Genomic DNA, 23216 nt, shown 5'->3' with positions numbered 1-23216 from the left:
AGAAGATTGCTTTTGGTTGGAAGAAGAAAGGAAACCCTCATTACCACACTTTCTTCTGCCACAGATTTTACAGTTTTCAGCAAGATTTCTGCTGCCCCGCTTAAGATTCCAGACTTGTTCAAGTTGCAAAGTAAGCCGTTACCAAGATACTTATACAAATAGAAGCATAAATGGAGTTTATCTAAATTGCTTTATTAATCAGCTTTGCTAGAACCCTTCCATCCTATGTCATTTTGCTTTTAAGTGGGAATCCCAGAGCTTCACTCTCCACCATTGATGCCTCAGCTTTCAAAAATAAAACCTTTAGTTTTTCTTCTTGGGGCATACAAAGCCATTTCCCCCTGAATCAAATAACTGGTCTGCTAAGGATTCAGTGATGATAAAATGTAACGAAAACAATGAATGCTGGACCTAAAAGCTGAGCTGGGATCACTTTAAAATGAACATGTATGTTCCAGAAAAGCCTTCATCAGGATGAGCTCTATGCTCCTGACTTGCTCTCCTGATGCTTCTGTGCATAATTTGTGCTTCAACAAAGGTGCCCAGTGTGCAGTCCATAGGACAACTCTCTGAGTCACATAAGGCGCAGGTGGAAAAGACCTATCAGAACACGCAGTCGGGAGGAATTATTGGATTCATTCTACAGTCTGTGTCATGCAGGAAGTCAAACTAGGTCAGTGTCTCCCAGTGTGTGAGGCGGGCACTTTGATTTGAATAGGATTGGATCTGGCTCCTTATGTACGCAAGAAGCCCCACTGAAGTCATTGGGTGAAGTCCTAGCTCCATTGAAGTCATTGGGGACAGGATTTCACCCATTTTGACGACTACTGTCACAGTTGCAGCAACTCCATAGGCTCCTGGAAGACTTAGTCTTCTTGGTAGCCTGGCTTGAACAAAGGGGAGTCAATGTGCTGATGACTCCAGCAGGGGGCAGAGAAGGCCTCATAGACCTCATCACATCTACTCTCATGAGTAAGGGCTGCAAGATCAGGCTCATCACTTGCACACATTGTACACTAATTTCCAGAATTTAGGAAGACTAGAAATATGTCATATGTTTTCTGGTATTTTCTCCTATTGATAAAAAGAAAAGGAGTACTTGTGGCACCTTAGAGACTAACAAATTTATTTGAGCATAAGCTTTCATGAGCTACAGCTCACTTCATCGGATGCATTCAGTGGAAAATACAGTGGGGAGATTTATATACATAGAGAACATGAAACAATGGGTGTTACCATATACACTGTAAGGAGAGTGATCACGTAAGGTGAGATAGTACCAGCAGGAGAGCAGGGGCGGGAACGGGAACCTTTTGTAGTGATAATCAAGGTGGGCCATTTCCAGCAATTGACAAGAACGTCTGAGGAACAGTGGGGGGTGGGGGGGATAAACACGGGGAAATAGTTTTACTTTGTGTAATGACACATCCACTCCCAGTCTCTATTCAAGCCTAAGTTAATTGTATCCAGTTTGCAAATTAATTCCAATTCAGCAGGCTCTCGTTGGAGTCTGTTTTTGAAGCTTTTTGTTGAAGAATTGCCACTTTTAGGTTTGTAATCGAGTGACCAGGGAGATTGAAGTCTTCTCCGACTGGTTTTTGAATGTTATAATTCTTGACGTCTGATTTGTGTCCATTTATTCTTTTACGTAGAGACTGTCCAGTTTGACCAATGTACATGGCAGAGGGGCATTGCTGGCACATGATGGCATATATCACATTGATAGATGTGCAGGTGAACGAGCCTCTGATAGTGTGGCTGATGTGATTAGGCCCTATGATGGTGTTCCCTGAATAGATATGTGGACACAGTTGGCAACGGGCTTTGATGCAAGGATAGGTTCCTGGGTTAGTGGTTCTATTGATGTATTTTCTAGATTGCTACTTCCATAGAAATGCATATAATAGCTTTGAAACAAGGTATAGGTGGCATTGTACCCTCAGTATTTCCAGTGCAATTAATCTTTTCATTATTGTTATCATTAAACATTCATATTACAGTACAGTTTAGAGGCCCCACTCACGGTGGGGCCCCATTGTGCTAGCTGCTGTGTACACACACAGGATGAATTCAGTGTGCTTAGTTCATATTTTGAGGTGCATTAATAATAATTGTTGCAACTGGGGTAGAATCAATTTATATTTGCAGTACTCTAGGATCAAGTGGCAGGTAAACATTTGGCACACATTGAGAGGATCAGAAAAGACTGAGGAGGAAAATTTCAGAAGCATTTCTACTCAGCCAGAATTGTGAAAAGCCTAGGAAGTGGGAGCCAAATGCACTGATGAAGATAAATGAAGGCTTTGTGTCTGAACTTCTGGAAGTAAATCAAGGAGAGTCAGCACAGCCTGCTCACTGAAAGCCTTGTTCCACTGCTGGGCCTGGGCTAGCTGCACAATGCATGACTTTCTCAAATGTCACTGACATGAGACCATTTGCAGATGGTATGCATTTGCATCACAGTAAACACAGTGCCATGTACAAAAGCACCCATTTCAGATTTTAAATATAAAAATGATGGGATTCATATTCGAGCAGAGATCAACAGCACAAGCAGCCAGTGAGCAGCTGGTACATAGCAGAGAAATCTGTGGGGTTTTTTGAGTGGAGAGGTTTTATAACACTACAGATAATGTTTACTAAATAAGAGGAGATAAAAGCCCAGTTTTTCCTCTGGAGGTTTCAAGGCTGAAATCATCAAAACGTATTTAGGCTCCTAATTGCTACTGAACTCAATGGGAGTTTGGCACCTACGTACCTTTGTAGATCTGGGCCCAAGGCACTTACCAACACTTAGAACTCCATTACTAGGGGCCTCTAAGCTGATCTTAGTTTCATTTTATGGCTTATTATTTTCAGGAATCAGTCTGTCTTCTCTGTATGTCCTTTTTGACGGACTAACTACTGCTACTACTTTTTAACACTTGCTCGTTCAAATAATCTACAAGTATTAACTAATTAAGACAATGATTTGTATATTGAAGGGTTTATTCATTGTTCATAAAGCATCATTTCTGAGAGGCTTGTAGGAAGCGAGAATAACAATGAGCTGTTGGAGCCACACACAGGAGCATACTGTCAACCAGCTAGATTAGTCACCAGCTTAGATGTTGGAGGTTGCACTAACAGGGCTACAAAATATCCCAACATTCAGCTTCAGGGGCCGCATCACTGCCACTGCTGCTATGTGCTTTTTTGGAAGTCAATGAGATAACTCTCTGTGAGTAAAGTTAAGCATGTGCTGAAGACATTGTAGGGCCTGCAGTGGAACATAATCTGAAATAGTGGGAATAGGAAAGGTGGGCTAGAACCTCAAATACTGTAAATTGGCACAACTTCATTGACTTCCATGGAGTTACACGGCAATTTACAACAGGTGAGGATCTAGCCCATTATAATCTTCCTCCCGAGTCTTAGACATATTCCTGGAATATAGACAGACATGCACCATTGTCTGTTTGTAGCTGTCTTTAGTTTCTGGATAGCTCCATCCTGAAACAAAATAAACCAAGGCCAGTCGGACAGAGCGGGTTCTGGGTAATGTTCCCCATTGGTTATATAATTTGGACCAGAGTTCCAGTTCCACCATCATGAAAATGAGCTGACCGTCACATCAAAGTGAAGGACGTAAATAAGGAAAGGTTTCAGAGTAACAGCCGTGTTAGTCTGTATTCGCAAAAAGAAAAGGAGTACTTGTGGCACCTTAGAGACTAAATAAATTGGTTAGTCTCTAAGGTGCCACAAGTACTCCTTTTCTTTTTGTAAATAAGGAAAAGTTCTGCTGTGTAACTTCGGATGTGTAATGTGCCTTATACCCACCCCCTACTCTTCCGTCTGATCACCTTAGTGTAGCTTTGCTGTATGACAGATAAAGGAACCTAAGTGATGACTGGGACTGCCTACAATGGCATGTGGCCCGTTGGCGACTACTAGGAGCAAAAATCTTCAACAGCCAGAGGCGGGACACTGGATGGGGAGGGCTCTGAGTTACTACAGAGAATTCTTTGCCAGGTATCCGCCTGGTGGGTCTTGCCCACATGCTCAGAGTCTAACTAATCACCATATTTGGGGCCAAGAAGGAATTTCCCCCCGGGTCAGATTGGCAGGGACCGTAGGGGTTTTTCCACCTTCCCCTGCAGCATGGGGCACGGGATACTTGCAGGTTTAAACTAGTGTGAATGGTGAATTCTCTGTAACTTCAAGTCTTTTAAAACCATGATTTCAGGACTTCAGTAACTCAGCTTGAGGTTAAGGGGCTATTACAGGAGTGGGTGGGTGAGGTTCTTTAGCCTGCAGTGTGCTGGGGGTCAGACTAGATGATCACGATGGTCCCTTCTGATCTTAAAGTCTATGAGTCTATGAGACTTGGCTAAGACAGAGTGTTATTGCTGTAGCAGGCATCTCAGACTATTGTTGCTCATAAATCATTTTGGGTAATCTCATGCAGTTGTCACTGTGAAATACCTTGGAACATCTTCAGGTTAAATATGTGGTATGGCAAGGTAATTCCAAGGAACAGTCTTAATCAGTGTCTGAAAACTTGAAGAATCAGGATGCTCTCTAGTGGTTAAGGAACTGGACTGGGATTCAGGAGATCTGTGTTAAATTTATGGCTCTGTAACAGACTTTTCCTTTGTGTCACTGGAGAAGTCACTAAGAGTATGTCTACACTGCACACTACTCCTGGGCTCTGACTCAGGTCAGTAAGCACCCAAGACCTGGGTCCTAGGACCCAGCTAGGGGGGTGGTGGAGAGCCCAAGTCCCACTAGACTCAGGTCCAAGCCCTGTCATTTTGCAGTGTGGATACAGCTGAAGCCACAGACCCAAATTAGAAGGTCTACGTCAGGGGTGGCCAACCTGTGGCTCCGGAGCCACATGCGGCTCTTCAGAAGTTAATATGCGGCTCCTTGTAGAGGCACCAGCTCCGGGGCTGGAGCTACAGGCGCCAACTTTCCAATGTGCCAGGGGTGCTCACTGCTCAACCCCTGGCTCTGCCACAGGCCCTGCCCCCACTCCACCCCTTCCATCCCCCTCCCCTGAGCCTGCCATGACCTTGCTCCTCCCCCGCCCCGAGCCTCCTGCACGCCACGAAACAACTGATCGGGAGGGAAGGGGAGGCACTGATTGGCAGGGCTGCCAGTGAGTGGGAGGCGATGGGAGTGGGGGCGGGAGCTGATAGGCGGGGCTGCTGACATATTACTGTGGCTCTTTGGCAACGTACATTGGTAAATTCTGGCTCCTTCTCAGGCTCAGGTTGGCCACCCCTGGTCTATGTGGTGCAGGATGGACACGTTAGCACAGCTTTGGGACCTGGATCCAGGAATTGTAAACCCAGGTTTACAAGGCGGTGTGGATACTCAAGCATGAGCCTGTCTCTAAAATGAGGATAATAATCCTTCCTTTAGTCTGCCTTTTCTACTTAGGCCCCTTATTAACTTCAATCAGGCTCCATACAGATGTAGGGGTCTGCCCTCATGGTCCTCTTTTCAGGATCAGGGCCTTAAATTGGAGCATCTTTGGAAGAGAGTCTGTGTCATACTATGTATAAGCACATGGGCACCCCAACCTCAATTGTGGCCTCTAGTTGCCATTGCAATTCAAATAAATAATAATAATAATTAATAATAAATCTGCCTTTTTTACTTTCAACAAGTAGAACACGGTTTTTTTAAGGATTATGTTTTTTATATAAGGGAAAATATCTTATAGTTTGGCTCCATGAAGTTACCTGTGAAACTTCTGTTATATCAGTGTTCATAATTATCCTCGTGTATTAAAACCCCTCCATTAATGTAAATACACTATGCCACATGCCTTATGCAGCTCTAAGCCTGTTTGAACCGTCAGCAATCTGGGTTTGAGCCACAGAATGTTGGGGAAAGCACACAGATGGGTTGTCACATAAAGAAGTCTGATGGCATGTGAAAACTTGCTGTATTTTTTCACAAGGCTAAGATTGTACAAGTGGTGAGCATGACTCGCTGTACAAAATGAACTCCCCAGTCAAATTCCAGATTCCATCTGAGCATTCTTCATGAATTTTGGTTCCAATCTGCAACTCACCTTGTTGTTCCCATCCTAGCCCTTTTTAAAGCAAACCCTGCCAGTCAGACACAATTGCATGTTCATTTTGTAGCAGAGGAAACCTTTGCTGGGAACTAGCCAGAAAGACAGTTTGGCATGGATCCCTAGGGCCACGGCAGAGGCTGCTTTGAGAAGGCAATGCGATCTTGTTTCCTCAGCAGTGACGCCCTCCTCAGATTTGATATACAGATCCAAAGTGGCACACAGGACTCTGATTGAAGCTGATTTGATCTGCTCTCATCCCCCAACAGTCACATCCTCCTGTGTGAGAATGGGTAGGATTCCTGGGAGATGCTGGGGCAGCTGCAGCATTTGGGCATAATGGCAGTACCTCCTTACTATAAAAGATAAAGCACAAAATAAAGTTTATTTTGTTTAAAATATCTGGGCGTTGGAAGAAGGGACAGCAATATAATGGAACTGGTGAGGGAGAGCTCAGCGTTAATACTGTATTTTCTTCTAATGCCGCATGGTTTATTGAGTAATTTTTCTGAGTAAATAGTCTGTTGGTTTTTCCAAAGAGAAACCCAAAGCCCCACATACAACACAGATCAGTTCACTCCCATCTCTCGCCCCCTATGTCCTACCCACTGCTCTCACCCTGCGATTTCATTTTCTCCTCCCAGTAAGGCCTTTTTTCATGCTGCCCCTAGGCCTGGTAAAGCCTCCCTGGACCCAGGCACCGAGCAACCTCACTCTCCAAGTCCCTCCTCAGAACCTGCTTTGACGTAGCTTTGCTGACTTGCACTCCAGCTCCACCTGGTTCCTGTGCTTGTGCCTGACCTAACCCCCACCTCACATTCCCAAATTGGTAACTAACAGGGTGCATGTACAACAAAACAAAGCAAATCACATGGGCAGAGATCTGTCTTGGGAAATTTCTATAAAACCCACAGGCACCTATTGTGCTGTATAACAAATAATTCTGTCATGTAATGGATAATATACGATGATGTCATTTTATTTAAAGATCACATAACGTCTCCTACTAGGGTTCTATTCTGGTGCTTAAGGTGATGCTATGTAGTACCTGGAATCTGTTTACTGCTGATTTGTAGTTATAGGGCCTGATTTTCAAAGGTGCGGGACACCTGGGTGGAGGCTATGGGAGGTGCAGGTTCTCAGAACCTCTGAAAGTCAGGCCCCTAATGCACAGCATTTTGAAAATTATGCTGGCTTTTTAAATCACCTTTCTGCATCAGCAGTTGCCTCTACCCCGTGAGTTTTACTTTTATCAAGTAGCAGTCCAGCCGTTTACTAACTCCTATTCCATGTATTAGCATAACTGGGCTTTAATTCCCCTCCCCCGTCACAATATCTGAAGTATTTAATATTATTTTAGAAGCTGTCAGGAACAATTAGAGCAAAGGGGGCTGCTATCCCATAGGTAACAAGATAGCCTGTATGAGGGAATTCCCTCCAGGAGCCTGGAGCTCCTCTGCAGTAATGAACATGCCACCTTTGATCAAGTGAAAATCAAAGTGAAGTGAAGATTCTTCCACACCCTGTGTCACAGACTGTGCATTTGTTTCCCACAGGCAGTTCAAAAGTTATGGTTAGGATTTTGAAAACTACATTTGATTCTCTTTTGATACACTCAGGCTACAGCTAAAGCTGCTGGCGAGGATCGCAGCTTTGCTGTGCGGGATGCTTGCATCTAAGAGGCATTTATAATGCCTTTCCTGTCTGCACCTCTTTATTCTTGCTGCCAGTGGCCTTCTTTCATATACTTTCTGAAAAGGGGGAGGGAGGGAAGAGGGAGCTACTCTTCCATCAGTAATCATTCTCTGAGATTTTCTCGCATCTGCTGCAAAAGGGAACTTGTGCTCACAATGTGAAAATGGCTCAGAACAAGAGGGAAAGTGTCCTTTGCAGGCAGGACACTGATGAAACAAAAGGAGGAAAGCTAACAAAGCTGGAGGCTTGCATGTATTTGTACGGAACCTGGGGATCTGGGCTTTGAGTGAAAGCCTGGGCAGTTTGTGCTCTCTTTGAAAACCCGGGGACTAATGGGCCAAAAGAGAGAGCAGAATGTTGGAGGCAAGATCCCTGCAGAAACTAACAGCTTTTTTAATTTTTGGGCCCCTCCCCTGCTATCTGCATGTTTAAGTTGAGGATCCCTCCAACATTCTGCTTGACTGTTTGGAAGAAAAATCCTGACCGGGCATGTTGTTTTTATTTCAAGGGTTTCAGTGGCACCAGGCAGGCACTGAGCGGCGTGGGGCTGCCCCACCTTATGAGGAGGGCTGGGAGGAATTCTGGAATTTGTGAAGATTGCGACATCTCTTGAGGGAGTGCTGCATATTCCCCAGTGTGTGTGTCTGGCTCCTGTGCCATAACTCCACCCGTTAACATCCCCTCCCCATGTAGGGTGTTTTGCTAGGAGGGAACAGTTGCTGTGCTCAGGGGAACAAAAGGGTGGTGCTGGGGTGTCTTGTGTCCTCACCGCTCCTTGTTGGAGTACCACAGCACACTTGGCCCTTTAGTGGCCAGACCTGTCGGAGTCTGCAATAGAAACCACTGAACTATGTGTCAGTGCAATCTTCTCTGAGGTTCTCAAACACAGATTTTAACCCATAGTCCCTTAATGGGGGTCTGCAGACTCTCTGGGGAAATGGGAGGGGACTGCTAAATTGTCCTTGTAATGTTTGTGAATGTACACAAAAATGGAGATCACAAGTGCACTGTTGGGGGCTGCTCTGATCCTCCCTCCAGCCCCCCCCAATAATTAGAAAAGTTAGAGCTCTTGATCAAAAAGTTTGAAAACTTTCTATCCTGAGGCACAGTTTTATCTGTTGTCCAACAAGGCAGATACCAGAGATCGCACTTGCAAACCTTACCCTTTTCTTATCTGGTGGAAAAAAACCTCCTGATTCACAGCTAAGGAGAAGTGGTTGAATTTCTGTGTGGGAGATCACAGGCAAAACTGGATGTTAGAACTTCTGCCTGAAGAGGAGTCCCTGGGGAACTACATACAAGAGGAGGGAGAATAGGAGTTCTAACTGTAACACCATAAAAGGAGAATTCTATGAGTGCCTGCAGATCCATAGTTATAGGAGAACTGTTTCGAATGAGCCTGCATGACTAGTTATGCCAAAAACAGCAATGGAAGAATAACAAACATAGTTTGGTGATCTGTCCTTATTTTTATGCATCCCTTGAATTCAGGGACAGTGCATACGATTTATAACATCAAGTGATCAGCAGTTATCCTCAAATCCACTTTGATTAAAATTGCATTTGTCTGAAGTATTTTACATTTATTGTACGTAGTTGAGCCCTACTCTAAAATCATTATTCAGGCACTCCTCCCACTGAAGTCAATGGGAGTTTTGCCCGAGTAAAGAATTTGCCTGAGCAGAATTTGGCTACTCTGTCATATAGGATTTCACTTTAAATCCAGTTTAGTTCCAAGAGCACATCTCTAAGCCAATGACACAACAATCCACATCCTTTAGCTCAATCTCACTTTCATGCTGTAAGCTTCCTTTTATAATGGATAAATGCTTTAGAAACATTATGTCAAGGAGATTTTTCAAACCGCATGAAACCGAGAGTCAAACTCTGTGTTGCATTTGAACCTTGTTTTGGAAAGTACTGTAGCTCAAAGTGACAGATGGGAATGTGAAAACTTTGTCATCCTTGAAGTTTCAGAATGGCTTACAGACAAAATATGTGAAAGGGAACAATCATAATTAAAATGGTCTTGAAAGGAATGAATTTCTTTCAGGTACAGTAGATGACCTGAATATTTGTCAATGGAGCAGTGTTTGTTAGAATTGCCCAGAAAAAAAAAAAAAAAAAAAAAACTTAAAGGATTTCTTTTTGGTAATGTCCCAAACTGTGACTTAAGGGAAGAAAAGTAGGAGATAGAAAAAAGACAAGGACATATTTAAAGCGGGGTTATTCTCTGAAAAACTTACTATAAAAATGGTATCATGCAGTTCAGTTTTTATTTTCTCTCAGTGACTTGCACATCAAATTTGCTCAAGTCAAGATGTTTTTTTCTGTTTACCCTGCAAGTTCAACCTGGGATCTTAAAAGTCAAGGTGGGTTCCTTTCATCTCATGCTTCACTGTCACTAATAAAGGTTTTTTGGGCCCTCGGTTACATCTGTGCAATCTGTTTGCTGTTGCCTTCAGAGTATGCCCTTAATGACACCTGTGCAGTCCCATTGCTGTCAGTGGGTTTGTGGTGTGTAACTGATTGGAATTTAGGAAACAATTCAACGTAGGATGCACAAAAGGAATAAAATCCCCTAACACCGCTGTGAAAGGTGTTATGCTCTTCAATGACCACAAGTGGTATAGCACCATTGGCTGTGTATCCCGTTTGGAAAGCAAAGCCTGTTTCAAGAAGACAGACTAAAAGGATAAGTCTGAAGTTAAGCACTCTCTCTGCTATCAGTACCACTTTCTTTCCCCAGTGATCACCATTAGTTTTTCCATTATACTCCATTGAATCCTGTACTGTGTTTAGGCTTCTCCTTTTAAAGAGATGGGATAAAGTAGTTAAAGATTTGGCTTTTCTTTACAGGCCTTAAATAAGACAACAATCAAATGGACCGACATCCTGCCACGTGTGTGCAACATAATAAGAGGGGGCTTCAAGGAGTATGATGATGGATCTGAATTTATAACATAGTCAGAACTAGTTAATGTCTCTCGGCTTATTAATCCACTCTGTTTATTGTTTCAGGCTTGTCCAGACCCAGACAATTCTCCACGATTTTAATAGATGTTAATATTTTACCTCTTAGTGGCGGTCTGGTTGCTTAATGCCACAAATCATCACTTTATAATTTCAAAAATGAAACTTAGTTCTGTGCAAAGATGCTAGTGTAATTCCTGTCTGCCTTTTCCCTGCTTAGCAGTATCAGCCATAAGCAGCAACTATTTGTAAGTTAATTGGTTTTCAGTCACAAACTCCAGTCCATACAAACATAAAGCACTTTTAAAGTCCAAAGTGGGAATCAAAGACAAGTGCTAGTTATGCCTACAGCATGAGCAATAGTGATGCTTATTGTCTGTTTTGTAGCAATGTGTCTATAATGAGGGTGGATGAAGCTCACTCACTGTCACTCATCATTCTACCACCTATCACCCTGATAACTCGGTTTATTGCCATGTCAATTTTAGGACCCTTGATTGTGATCCAGGGGTCTGCCAGTCCATTCATCTCAAATTTTACTTGTGTATTTTTTATGTAGTTTTACGAGAAAAAGCAAATGAGGAACTTGCCAGCTTAAAGACCAACGAAAGGGCAAACCACAAGGAGCTATTGGATTTGGAGATCACACCAGGGTAGTGAGGCTTGTTTAGGTTGAGTAAAATGGGTAACTGTTGGAGTGGTGATGGAAATGGATTAGGAGCTTTCTAAAGCTTAACAGGGAGCATCATGTGTTTCTAGAATTAGATTTTTTTACAGCGATAGGTTGTTGGCCTATCGCTTAACCCCAGCCTGGAGGACGAGTGGGTAGCTTTATGTCTGGTCCCTACCCTTTGACCTGTCTAGCTTAGGTGACCCTACACAGAACTAAAAATGACATAGCTCACAGGGTCATTGGAACACACAAGCCTTCCCACCCCATCAAGGTGCAGTCCCCCAGGAAGGGCCTAAGTGGGAAAGATTCACATTCCGGGCTCATCTGTCTGACCCACCTTCCCTTCTCCATTCCAGTGTGAGAATTTGGTAATACACTGAATCCTGTGCTAAGGAGCACTGCTATGAAACAGCCTAGCCTTAAGCAACCACTTTAAGTATCCCCAAAATCCAGTACAATTTTATTCTACCTTTAATTAAGAAGTCATTGAAAAAATTCCTATTGATGTCAGTGGGGACAGGATTTCACCCCAGGATTCTAGTTTCTACCATAGCAAACAAGGAACTCCCACTGAGGTACTCACATCCTATGGCAGGAGAAGGGATGCCTAGAAGACCCTGGGGCCCCAATCTCTTCTCTGGTTCCTTAAGGCCAATTTAACTGTATTAGGTTCTGCACCAAACAATGCATAGATTATATTCTAGGAACCAGATGACCTGATTGACTCATTGATGTGCAGTTGGAGAGGTTGGTTAACCATCCTAGCAAACTCAAGTACAAATGCTATCAAGAGGCCCTGCCTTCTGATTTGCAGGTGAAGGAAGGAAAGCAATCAGGCTAGGTATACCCTCTCTACAGTCCTGCTTCTGGCACGAGAGAGTGTGTCAAGCCGGGAACTGCAGAGCTCACATGGTGAGTGTGGCCACCAAAAGAGGAGGGCCTAGGTGGCTGCTTGCTTTGCTTGTGTTTAAAGCTAGCGGTGACTATCAGAATGAAAGAAGTGATTCACAGATTCCCGGCCTGTGCACAGAGTAAGAAGCCCTTCACTTCCAGTTGTGAAATCACTCCAGAGGGCTGCTTATACTGCCAGCTCATCCTCCATGACCCAGCATGTCATCCAAAACAGATTTAGATATGCTCATTACTCCACGGGTTTTGCAGTGGCAAGCTAGACCTCTCTACTGACTGATCCCGTCACATCTGAAAGCTGTGACTCTCCTTTATCAATCTGCATTTTATGGACACATCTGCATGCTTCCTGTTCCTTTTTTAAATTTTCTTTTGATGATTGTAATGGGTACAAAAGATGAAAGATGATGGTAATTACAACTGGATGCTTTTTTCTAAAGAATGCCACAGGCATTCTAAGCATGTTAAGCAGCTGCATGGCTGGGTGTGGGGAGTTGGAAAGCATTGCAGGCTAAATACTCTAACTATTGGGCAGACCAGGATGTGCATGCTGGAATTAAATCAGTGTTGGCTCGCCACTGAACTTTCCAAATTAGGTTAGGGTTTTTCATTGCTTTCAGGGGAGTTTGATTTAACTTAGCTCTTAAGTGGAGGCTGAAGCCTTTCAGCACAACCAATATTCCTTGTGGCTAGCTGAATTGTCTGCAAACTTGTGTGTTAAAATATCAGGGTTGAAAATAACTGGAGATTATAGTAAACAGGCTTGATGCTCATACAGCTCCTGATCCAGGTGAATGCTTACAACTATGCAGAGTCCCACTGAAGTCAATGGGGCTTCACTGGTGCCAGTCAGATTACAGGACAGGCGCCATAGGGCTGATCCAAAATCTATTGAACTCAATGAGAGTCTTTCCATTGACTTCAGTGGGCTTTGGATCAGACCCGTAATCTTCTTGGAAGTGTTACATTAAAAGGAGAGGCAGAGATTTTCAAAGGAATCTAGAGGATTTAGACACCTACCTCCCATTCAAAATAATGGGCTCTGATTCTAACTCTTCTTGACTACTTTGAAAATGTCAAGGAGACACCATCTGTATGTATGTTTGTAATTAAACCCCCGTCATCTTACTCTCGTGTGGCTCCATGCACTGACCAGTCCATTTGGGCTCGGGTTGTTTCAGTATTCACTGAAGAGAGTGCACAAAGAACCTCTGTGCACCAAGCTGGCACATACATCTCTGGCTGTTATATCTTCCTCGCTCTCTGCACTCAAGCAGTTGCTGTCTGTGCTTCTGGGTCTCATCGTAAGCTTGATGTCTCAGAAAAGCTAATCCTATTTTGATTTTACAGAGTCTGTCAGGAAATGTGGAAAGCTCTGCAATATTGGTTGTTCTGGATGAATAAAAAAAATCAGTTGAGAGGGGCCAATTTAGCTACATCAATTTTTCACTAGGAAAGCCATGAAGTTAGGTGGCAGCTTCCTGACTGATCTCATTGTCACTGCCTGGAGTCAGAAGTCAGTGCAGATTTATAGAAAAAGGAAACCACAGTGGCTTGCTTATACTACACGAAAGAAACAATGTTTGCTTGTTGCTGAAAATATAACAGCTCACTGGGAGTGGGGGAGAGCTGTGTCTCTTTGGAATGGGGAGTTGATCTGGTCTTCACACAATTATTTGCCATTTTCATTTTGACTTATTAGTTCCTGGGTGACAAAAATAGTAAGAATCAGAAATCAGTGCAACGGGTTAGTTATTGGAAAATGTGAACTATTTTTTAACACGGTCCTTTGGAGCAGCTTAACATTTCAAGGGACATGCCAGCCATACCGTAGATTTATCATCAATTAGTACCAGATTACAAGTACTGCGTGTACATGATGGGCTTTGTTTCTGATCTCACCCTGGCTTCATTCTGGTTTCTTCCCATTAAGTTCAATGGAATTCCTCCAGATTTACATAAGTAATGAGAACAGAACCAGACCCAATGCCTTTGACTGTGTACTCCTTCGCCATGGCAAGATGCTTCTTTTGATTTGTGATGTTTTGACTCTGCCAGGCCCCAGAATTTTCTAGTTTGTTGAAAGAACCAAAAAGGAAGCTGAAACACAGAAGCGGTATTAATTATATTATTCATTTATATTGCTAGTGGTCTCATCTAGGTCAGTGTACTTTTGTGTAGGTAATTTACAAACACATAGTAAATGACAGTAGCTGACCCAAAAAACTTATACCAGGAAAACTGAGGAGAGAGATATCCGCATACTTTGAGCCACACTGGGCCCTCAGATATACAAATGGGGACGTTAAATACTTTTAGTGAGAGATACATGCAGTATCTGAGAACAGAATATGTCCCTTTTTTCTAATGAATATATGGGAGGTGTTTTGACACATTTATAATAATAATAATAAACAAATAAAACTTTGAACTTGTATAGCCCTATCTATCTGAGGATCCCAAAATATTTTACAAACATCGTTATTTTAGATTCACAACATGCCTGTAATATAAACTAGAATTATTATCCTCATTTTACAGGTAAGGAGGCTGAAGTGAAGAAATGAGTGTCACAAAGGGGTCTGTGACAGACCCAGGAGTAGAATACAGATAGCCTGGGAATATTTGAAAAGGTTGCTGTGGACTTGTGTAGGCTCAGAAATGCGGCTTGCTTGCCCTGGAATGTCCCTTAGGCTACAGATGTAAGGTTTATTTAAATCCACTGCTGTGTCAGAGGAAGTAAAAGCCATCACACCAAAATCAGTAAATGAGTTCTGCCTGGTGCTCTGCAATACCTGTCTTATAGCCATGCACATGATGTCCAACATGTTGTGCAGAGACAAAAAACAGACAAAAAGAAGCCCGTTTGGGCTCTTGCTGTATTAGGCATCCAGCAAAACATAATCCTTGTCAACTCAAGGACAAAAAGACCCAATCCTGGGTCTTTTGCCATCGACTTCATTAGGAACAGGCATAAGCTCAAAATTAATAGGCAATGTTCTTCCTTCTAGGAAGCTATTACAATTGAGAGACAAAATCAAAGTTAAGAAATTAATGTGTGTATATATATATATATATATATATATATATATATATATATATATATATACCACACACACACACACACACACACATTAATTTCTTAACTTTGATTTTGTCTCTCAATTGTAATATATAAAAATATATAATATATAAAACGATAGTATGTTCCAGAGCAAACACTTCAATAGTCAGCTTTCTGTAGCTGAGCTAGGAGTGTCGTTTTCCAGGTCACTGGTCCGTGAGAATTTTGCAAATATAAAATATTTGTGAATGCTGTTGATACAGAAAGCTGGCAGCACCGCTTACATAGTATTCCCATCTGGCTAGTAGAGAATGATATCTAGGTGACCATCCAGAGAAAGCCATTCCCCTACCCTCTGTATTGCAGTTAAGTTATGTGGGGAAATCTGGGTGAGGAAAAAACATTAGCTCCCCAAAGGCACAGAGTCACGGTATCCAAATGTGCGGTTGGAGAGAATACTCAGAACAGGACGCTCGGAAGAGGTTGGCCTATAAAAGGGGGTGGGTGGGAAATGTTTGGAGCAGTATTTGTGGAAAACACACTGTCACCGAAACAAAACCTAAATTGAACTGGAAACAAACAGCCCTTTATGAGTTTAACATGCAGCCTGTACTTTTTTACCACCTGATGAGAGTAACTGGCAAGGGCTGTCTAACAGTTTGTTTTGCATTCTTGGCAGGAATAACATTGTTATGTTAATATTCCTTTCACTTGAATGCCAGGGTGCTGAGCTGGCTTTGAATGGAAGGAGTTTTGAAGGAGGAGAAATTCCCAGGACCCATTTTGCTGCTTAGGGCTTTCTTTAGTATCTTGGTGTTTTCCCAGTCTCTTGTAGCTAACTGTTTTTTGAGAGGTGAGGTGCTTTCATTGACCTCACTCACAGCTATGGCTGCTCAGAACCTTTGGCAATCAGGCCATAAATGTTACAAAATGATTGGAAGACCTTTGTCTCTAAACTTTTATATATGTTGTAAATATTCAGTCCTAGTCTGAGAGGCCCTGTTTGGGCCTACATTACAACTGCGACTGCTTGGGGAACAACCTCTACTCACTACATGTTTAAAATTGACTGAGAACATAATTCAAAGTGGCTATTGTTTATGTCAGTCTACCTGCTAGCTCTGCAGCCTTGGATAAATATCAAACAATATCCCTAGAGCAGGCTGGCTGGGGCAGCGGGGGCAGGCTCATGTGGTATGCTGAGCTTATCCGCTACTATATGTTGGAGGAAGCAAACAAAACTAGGTTAATTTTATGCTCCCACTATTAAAGTTGAAGTTTTCAAAAAAAAAAAAAAAAAAAAGGTCAGGAAGAGAAAATTGCTTCTCTTGTTCCCCCAACTATGTCTTCCCCTATTCTAGGCCCTTCACTTGCACCCTAGCGCTTTCCGTTCAAACTCCTTATTCCAGGTTCTGCCCAGCTCTCCCCCATCACATACCCCTGATGATGTTTTAGTCATTGCTTCAACAGCACCAGAACATGACTGATGTTCTAGTCCTTTGTTTCCTTCTTCCGCTCATCATTCTGTGACTTTTTTTTCCAGACTGTCCCATATCCCCAGAACAGCCTCCCTTCTCCTAGGTACCAAAGAACCACCTTTTTTTCCTTCAGATCTTACCTTAGAACACCCCTCCCCTTCCTTTGTTAATCTCCTGCCCATGCTAACCACTCCCTCTCTCACGCCTGATATAATTGTTTAAAAACAACAGCACAAAACTTACAAATAAAAATCTGGAACGACAGTGAAAGAAAGAAAAACACAAAGGGCCAAATTCAGCCCTGGTGTAAACAGACGCGTCTCCATTGATACCAGTGAAACTGTGCCTGCATGCACCAGAGCTGAATTTGGCCCATAACCGTGGGTCACACCTGATCTGAATTCTTATGCTCCAGCAGTGCGGACTGTCCTCCCCCTTTGTTGTCTATTGCATCCTCTACCCCACCTCCATCATCTATTGTCGTCCTTTGTTTATGACGATGTGCCTTATTTAGGGCCTTTGTGCCTGGCTGCCCCAGGTTTATGCAAGAGGATGGAAAGACTCAAGAAACTTTGTGCCCTGAGCAGTGGCCAGGTACAACTGCAGCTTATGTGTTTTTTTTCAACACAGGTACTGCTCCGTCCTAGTGTGAAATCCTGGCCCAGGTGATGTCCAAAGTAAAATTTCCATTGACTTCAGTGGGGCCAGGAGTTCACTCCTCGTGTGCCACAGGAAGTATCATGGCACTTCACAGAGGGCAAGCTAGGAAGGCTACACCAGCTGTGTCCCTCTGTACCCACCTCACAGGAAGTAATGGAGCTCTGGGCTCATGGATGTGACATAGTCTCAGGAGTTAGCTGAGACAAAGTAACCTGATTAGCAAACCTGACTGCTTTTCTGATCATTTGCCCTAAGGGGAGGAAAGAGGGTCTTGGAGCTAAGGCATGAAACTGGGATTCAGGAGATCCCGGTTCTATCCCAAACTTCCTGTGTGTTCTTGGGCAAGTCACTTCATACTTCAGTTCCCCAGCTGTAAAATGAGGATAACACTCTTTCCTTATCTCCCAGGGGTGTTGTAAGGCTCCATTCCGAGGAGCTCAGATGCTAGGGTGATGTGATGAAACAAGTACCTCCAAGACAGACAAATAACTCCAAGGGGATCCTGAGTGAGAATTCCTCCCAGAGCTTCCCCTGAATTGGTATAGCTCTGCACTGCCCCAGCAGGAGCCAATGCCTATATATTAATAATACCTAGCACTTATATAGCACTTTTCATCAGTAGATCTCAAAGTGCTTTCTAAAGGAGGTCAGTATCAGTATCTTCACTTCACAGATGAGGAAACTGAGGCAGCGGAAGGGCGAGTGACTTGCCCACGGTCACCCAGCAAGCCAGTGGCAGTGCTGGGAATAGAACCCAGGTCTCCTGAATCCTGGCCCAGTGCTCCATGCGCTAGGTAAAAGACATGATTACGCCTCTATATTGCAAGCTCTGTAATGATCTTGTTGACCTATAAATCTGCAAAGTGCCATGTGCCCCTGGGTTTATGTAAGTCATAATCAATTATCAAGCTTCTACAAGGCCATTATCAAAATGAAGTTAAAAAATAAAACTATGCAGTATATTTTTAAATGCCCTGTAGAGTCTCCCCTTTTAGAGCTGCAACCAAAAGTTCACCATCACCAGCTAGACCAGGGGCAGGCAAACTTTTTGGCCTGAGGGCCGCATCGTGTTTCTGAAATTGCACAGAGGGCTGGTTAGGGGAGGCTGTGCCTCCCCAAACAGCCAGGCATGACCCAGCCCCCGCCCCCTATCCGACCCCTACTTCTTGCCCCCGATGCCCCCCCCCCCCCGGGACCCCCTACCCCATCCACCACCACCACCCCACACGCATCCCCTGACCACCCCCTGGACCTCCTGCCCCATCCAACCCCCCTGTTCCCCACCCTCTGACCGCCCCGACCCCTATCCACACCCCCGGCCTCCCCTGCCCTCTATCCAACCCCCCCACCCACCCCCTTACCGCGCTGCCTGGAGCGCCGGTGGCTGGCGGCAGAGCCGCACCAGGACAGGCAACCGCACCGCGCAGCACAGAGCACCACCGGGTCAGGCCCAGCTCTGCAGTTGTGCTGCCCCAGGAGCTCGCAGCCCCGCAGCCCAGAGCATTGTGTTGGCGGCACAGTGAGCTGAGGCTGCAGGGGACGGGGAACAGCAGGGGAGGGGCTGGGGGCAGCCTCCCGGGCCAGGAGCTCAGGGGCCGGGTAGGACGGTCCCGCGGGCTGGATGCGGCCCGCAGGCTGCCCACCTCTGAGCTAGACACTGCCCTTTCAGCAGCAGGGGCAGCAACAGCTGAGAAGAAAGTTTGATAAAAATGTTACATCTTTGCAATGATCATGGCCTTGTGACGATCTTATGAAGAGGTTGACTCTGGCAAAATACACATCCATTCTGGGTGGCATGAGGGGCTGACAAATCAGCACAGGTGAATGTTAAGCTTCCAGCACAGGTTCAAAAGTTTACTTGCTTTTGCCGAAATGGTTCATGAAAATCGTATGTTCTAGGTTCCGGAGATACGAATTCATAGACTTTAAATCAGTCTATTTTGGCCCTAGACTACGTGAAAGAGGAGAAAAGCAATGAAGGATTAGAATGGTTAGGCTTGATAGTTGGTTTACTTTTTCATGTTGGAACAATTATAGAGCATGACTGATTGTTGCATTAATTAATCAGAAGCAGTCATCTTTTAAATGCTGTGATTAACGTGGCACCTGTTTAACCGTGTGCTGAATTTTCCAAACAAAATATGTAGCAGTTTTGAAGCATAAAAAGGAAAAGTTAAATCTAAGCTAGCTACAGAGTTTCTTTTCCACTGGACTGACAGAGTATGTCTACAGAGCAATGTAAGCACAGGCGAGAGCCTGGGCTCTAGCCTAATCCGCCTTGCATCCACACACCAATTGTGTTAATCTGAGGCTTGAACCTAGGGTCCCAGGACCATGAAGAGCTGGAGGGTGCGAGCCCATGTTAAGATGGGACCTAGGGTCTGAGCCCTATTGCTTTCCTGCCTGCACACAGCCCTGGATTGACTTGGGTCCTGTAAATTCTCTGGATGTATCCCAGAGTTCCCTGGGGCAACTTTTAGTCTTCTCTATGCGACAACCTGTGGTGCAGTCTATTAAGGGCAGCAGCTCAGGTCAGCGTTAACCCATTGTCTGCTGAGCACCAGTCTGCAAGGGCACTATCAGAGAGCCTGCAGGGTTTTCAGTGGAGACAGATCAGAAGAAGCGTTTTGCAAAGAGAGCTACTTCCTGGTCACAAGAGCACAGCCGGATTTTGGTGCACGCTGCCTGGGCACCCCTGAACATGCAGACCCACGGAGCACGGTGTGGGGCCGAGAGTGGAGCAGGCACTAAGCGGTGCCCTGCAGGGATGGGGAGCAGCAGAGTTCTCGGCTCAGTATGGTTGGGGGAGGGAAGACCCCCAATATCCTGGCTGCTCCCCCTCCCTGCAGGGAGCCACTGAGTCCCTGCTCTGCTCTCAGGCCCTCCCTGGGGCTGTGTGTGCAGGGACGCATGGGCAGCATGCACGAGCCAGCCTGAAACTTCCCCACAGCCTCCTGCGGCTCCAGCTCCTCCTCGCTGCTGCACAGAGTTTGCCTGCAACAGGGAGCAAAGCTGACAGGCAGGAGGCGGCTGCCAGGATGTTGGAGGTCATCTCTCCCCATGCCAAGCTGAGATGGAGGCTCTGCCGCTCCCCAGCCCTGCAGGGCAGCCACTTGGTCCTGCTCCACTCTGTCGCTTGCTCCCAGGTCTCCCTGCCCTCCCCGGGGCTGCATGTGCAGGGGCACCCAGGCACTGTGAGCCAGCCCCAAAACTTCCCCCAGCCTCCCAGGGAGCCTTATCTCTGGCTCCAGGGCTGAAAAGGGGGCAGGGAGGAGGGATCCCCAGGAGGTGCTAGAGAGAGTGTGATTTTCCTCTTTTAGAGTAACAGCTGTGTTAGTCTGTATTCGCAAAAAGAAAAGGAGTACTTGTGGCACCTTAGAGACTAACCAATTTATTTGAGCATGAGCTTTCGTGAGCTACAGCTCGCTTCATCGGACTCGTGAGCTACATCGGATGTCCGATGAAGTGAGCTGTAGCTCACGAAAGCTCATGCTCAAATAAATTGGTTAGTCTCTAAGGTGCCACAAGTACTTCTTTTGATTTTCCTCTGAAAGCTACATTTTATGTCAAAGTTCAAAACAAACAGACAAAAATAAATAAAAAAAACAACCAAACACAAATACCTTAATTGAACGTCCCATTTTAAAAAATGAAGAATTGCAAAGTTTCACTTTAATAGTTTGACAGCCCTGGAGACTGATGTCCTGGTTAGCCTCAGAACAGGTGCACATGGGCATTTTCCTGCCAACGTGACTCAGCGTAGAGGCAGAGCGCCCAGTTCTCAGATTAGATGGTAGTTTAGTATAAAGCAGGGGTGGGCAAACTACGGCACAGGGGCAGCATCTGGCCCTTCAGATGTTTTAATCTGGCCCTCGAGCTCCTGCCAGGGAGCAGGGTCTGGGGTTTGCCCCGCTCCATGCATGCTGTGTCTCTGCTCGGCTCCCGGAAGCAGCAGCATGTCCCCGCCTCTGGCTCCTACATGCAAGGGCAGCCAGGGGGCTCCACATGCTGCTTCTGCCCCAAGCATCGCCCCCACATCTCCCACTGGCTGGCAACCATGGCCCATAGATGCTGCCCCTGCAGCTCCCATTGATGGGGCAGTGCACAGAGCCGCGTGGCTATGCTTCCGTATAGGAGTTGGAGGTAGGACATGCCATTGCTTCTGGGAGGTGCTTAAAGTAAGTGCCACCGGGAGCCTGCTCCCCTGACCCCGTCCAGCGCCCTAACCCCCTGCCCCAGCCCTGATCCCCCTCCCACACCCTAAACTAATTTCTGGCCCCACCCCAGAGCCCACAGCCCCAGCTGGAGCCCGCACCCCTTCCTGCACCCCAACCCCCAATTTCATAAACATTCATGGCCCACCAGAAAATTTCCATATCCAGATGTGGCCCTCAGGCCAAAAAGTTTACCCACCCTAGTATAAAGCCTTCTCAAACTGCAGTCAGCCTACTGAGACAGCCACCAAAGGAGCTAATGATGCACTTTACATACCCATGCTCTGTATGGGACTGGAGTCCCATCAAGAGCACCGTCACAGTTAGGGCAGTAGAGTTTTCCCACAATGCAACACATTCATAGGACTAGAGTGTCAACACCAGGGGAGGGAGGGCATTAGGCACTCTGACAGTTACTTTGACTTAGGTCTGTGCACTGTAGTGTGGAACTCAGAGCCCAAGGTTCAAGCATGGGTCCAAAAATCCTTACATAGGGTTAAAAGGCAGTGTAGACGCTCAAGGTTCCCAGACACAGGTTAACTGACTTGGGTCCCACTAACCCTAGGCTTACATTGCTGTGTAGACATACCCACAGTAGAAGGTGTAGTAGAGAAAGTGATACATGCTTTGCCAGTGGTCCCAGCATAGGTGCCTCATGATAAGAAGTTAATGTGACCCTTTCATGTAATTCCAAGTATTGATTTTACCTGCAGGCCTTAATTATGGTAATGGTCATGGATTGTATTAAGTCTTGTTTTCCTTTCTCTCCATAGGCTTGTTGATTGGCTCTGGCTGTGCTCTCTATCCTTTGGGTTGGGACAGTGAAGAAGTTAGACAGACTTGTGGTAACCTTTCCAACCAGTTTGAATTGGGTAAGTAATTGTCAGTGGATCGGAGTTCCTTTAAATTCGAGCTCATCTATTGTCTCTAAATGGAGAGAGGGGCCTGTTCTCCAGGTCCCTCTCTACATTTAGAGACAATAGATGAGAGCAATAGATGAGAGCAATCCTTGCATATTTGCCAGCTGCTACTGTGTATATTATTCTATTGCTTAATGTAGTGTGCTAGGGCATGGGACTCCTTAAATCTTTACTATTGCTTTTTTCCCCATGGAACATCACAAATATCAGAAATTCTGCTTTCAAAAAGAGGTTTTCCTTTTGAAGAGAAATTAGAAGCAGTTACATCAAAAGAGACTGAGGGATGACAGGAGACAGCAGATTAGATGTGAATTTGGCATATGGCAGCAAAAACATCAGTGGAAGTTTTAGCTGCATGTGTGTGTGGACGGGGGAATCCATGGTTTACATCTGAGAGGTATAAAGGGGCCAATCGTGGAGAGATGCCATTGGCTGCTCAAGTACATTGAACTCAAATGTCCAAATAAATGTGCAGGAACTTCTTCACTTCCAACTCCTTTAAGCAAATCAGCGGGGTCACTCTGTAAATTCTTTCATGACCTGCACTTGGTGGAGCTTGTAAT

The 23216-nt window shown here is 45.0% G+C and overlaps 1 protein-coding gene across 2 annotated transcripts in view; it reads left to right on the top strand.

The window, feature by feature from the left end:
* The window catches only part of LHFPL6 (LHFPL tetraspan subfamily member 6), a 202128-nt gene that overhangs the window by 160092 nt on the left and 18820 nt on the right, over positions 1-23216 (top strand). For both annotated transcript variants that reach the window (XM_037892804.2, XM_037892814.2), the window contains exon 3: positions 22507-22605. In XM_037892804.2, the coding sequence (XP_037748732.1) occupies positions 22507-22605 (99 nt within the window). The remainder of the gene's footprint in view (positions 1-22506; positions 22606-23216) is intronic.

Source organism: Chelonia mydas, chromosome 1 (genome assembly GCF_015237465.2).
Source record: "Chelonia mydas isolate rCheMyd1 chromosome 1, rCheMyd1.pri.v2, whole genome shotgun sequence".
NCBI classification, from domain to species: domain Eukaryota; kingdom Metazoa; phylum Chordata; order Testudines; family Cheloniidae; genus Chelonia; species Chelonia mydas.
The sequence above is the reverse complement of the archived record's forward strand: the minus strand, read 5'-3'. Positions and strand labels throughout refer to the sequence as shown.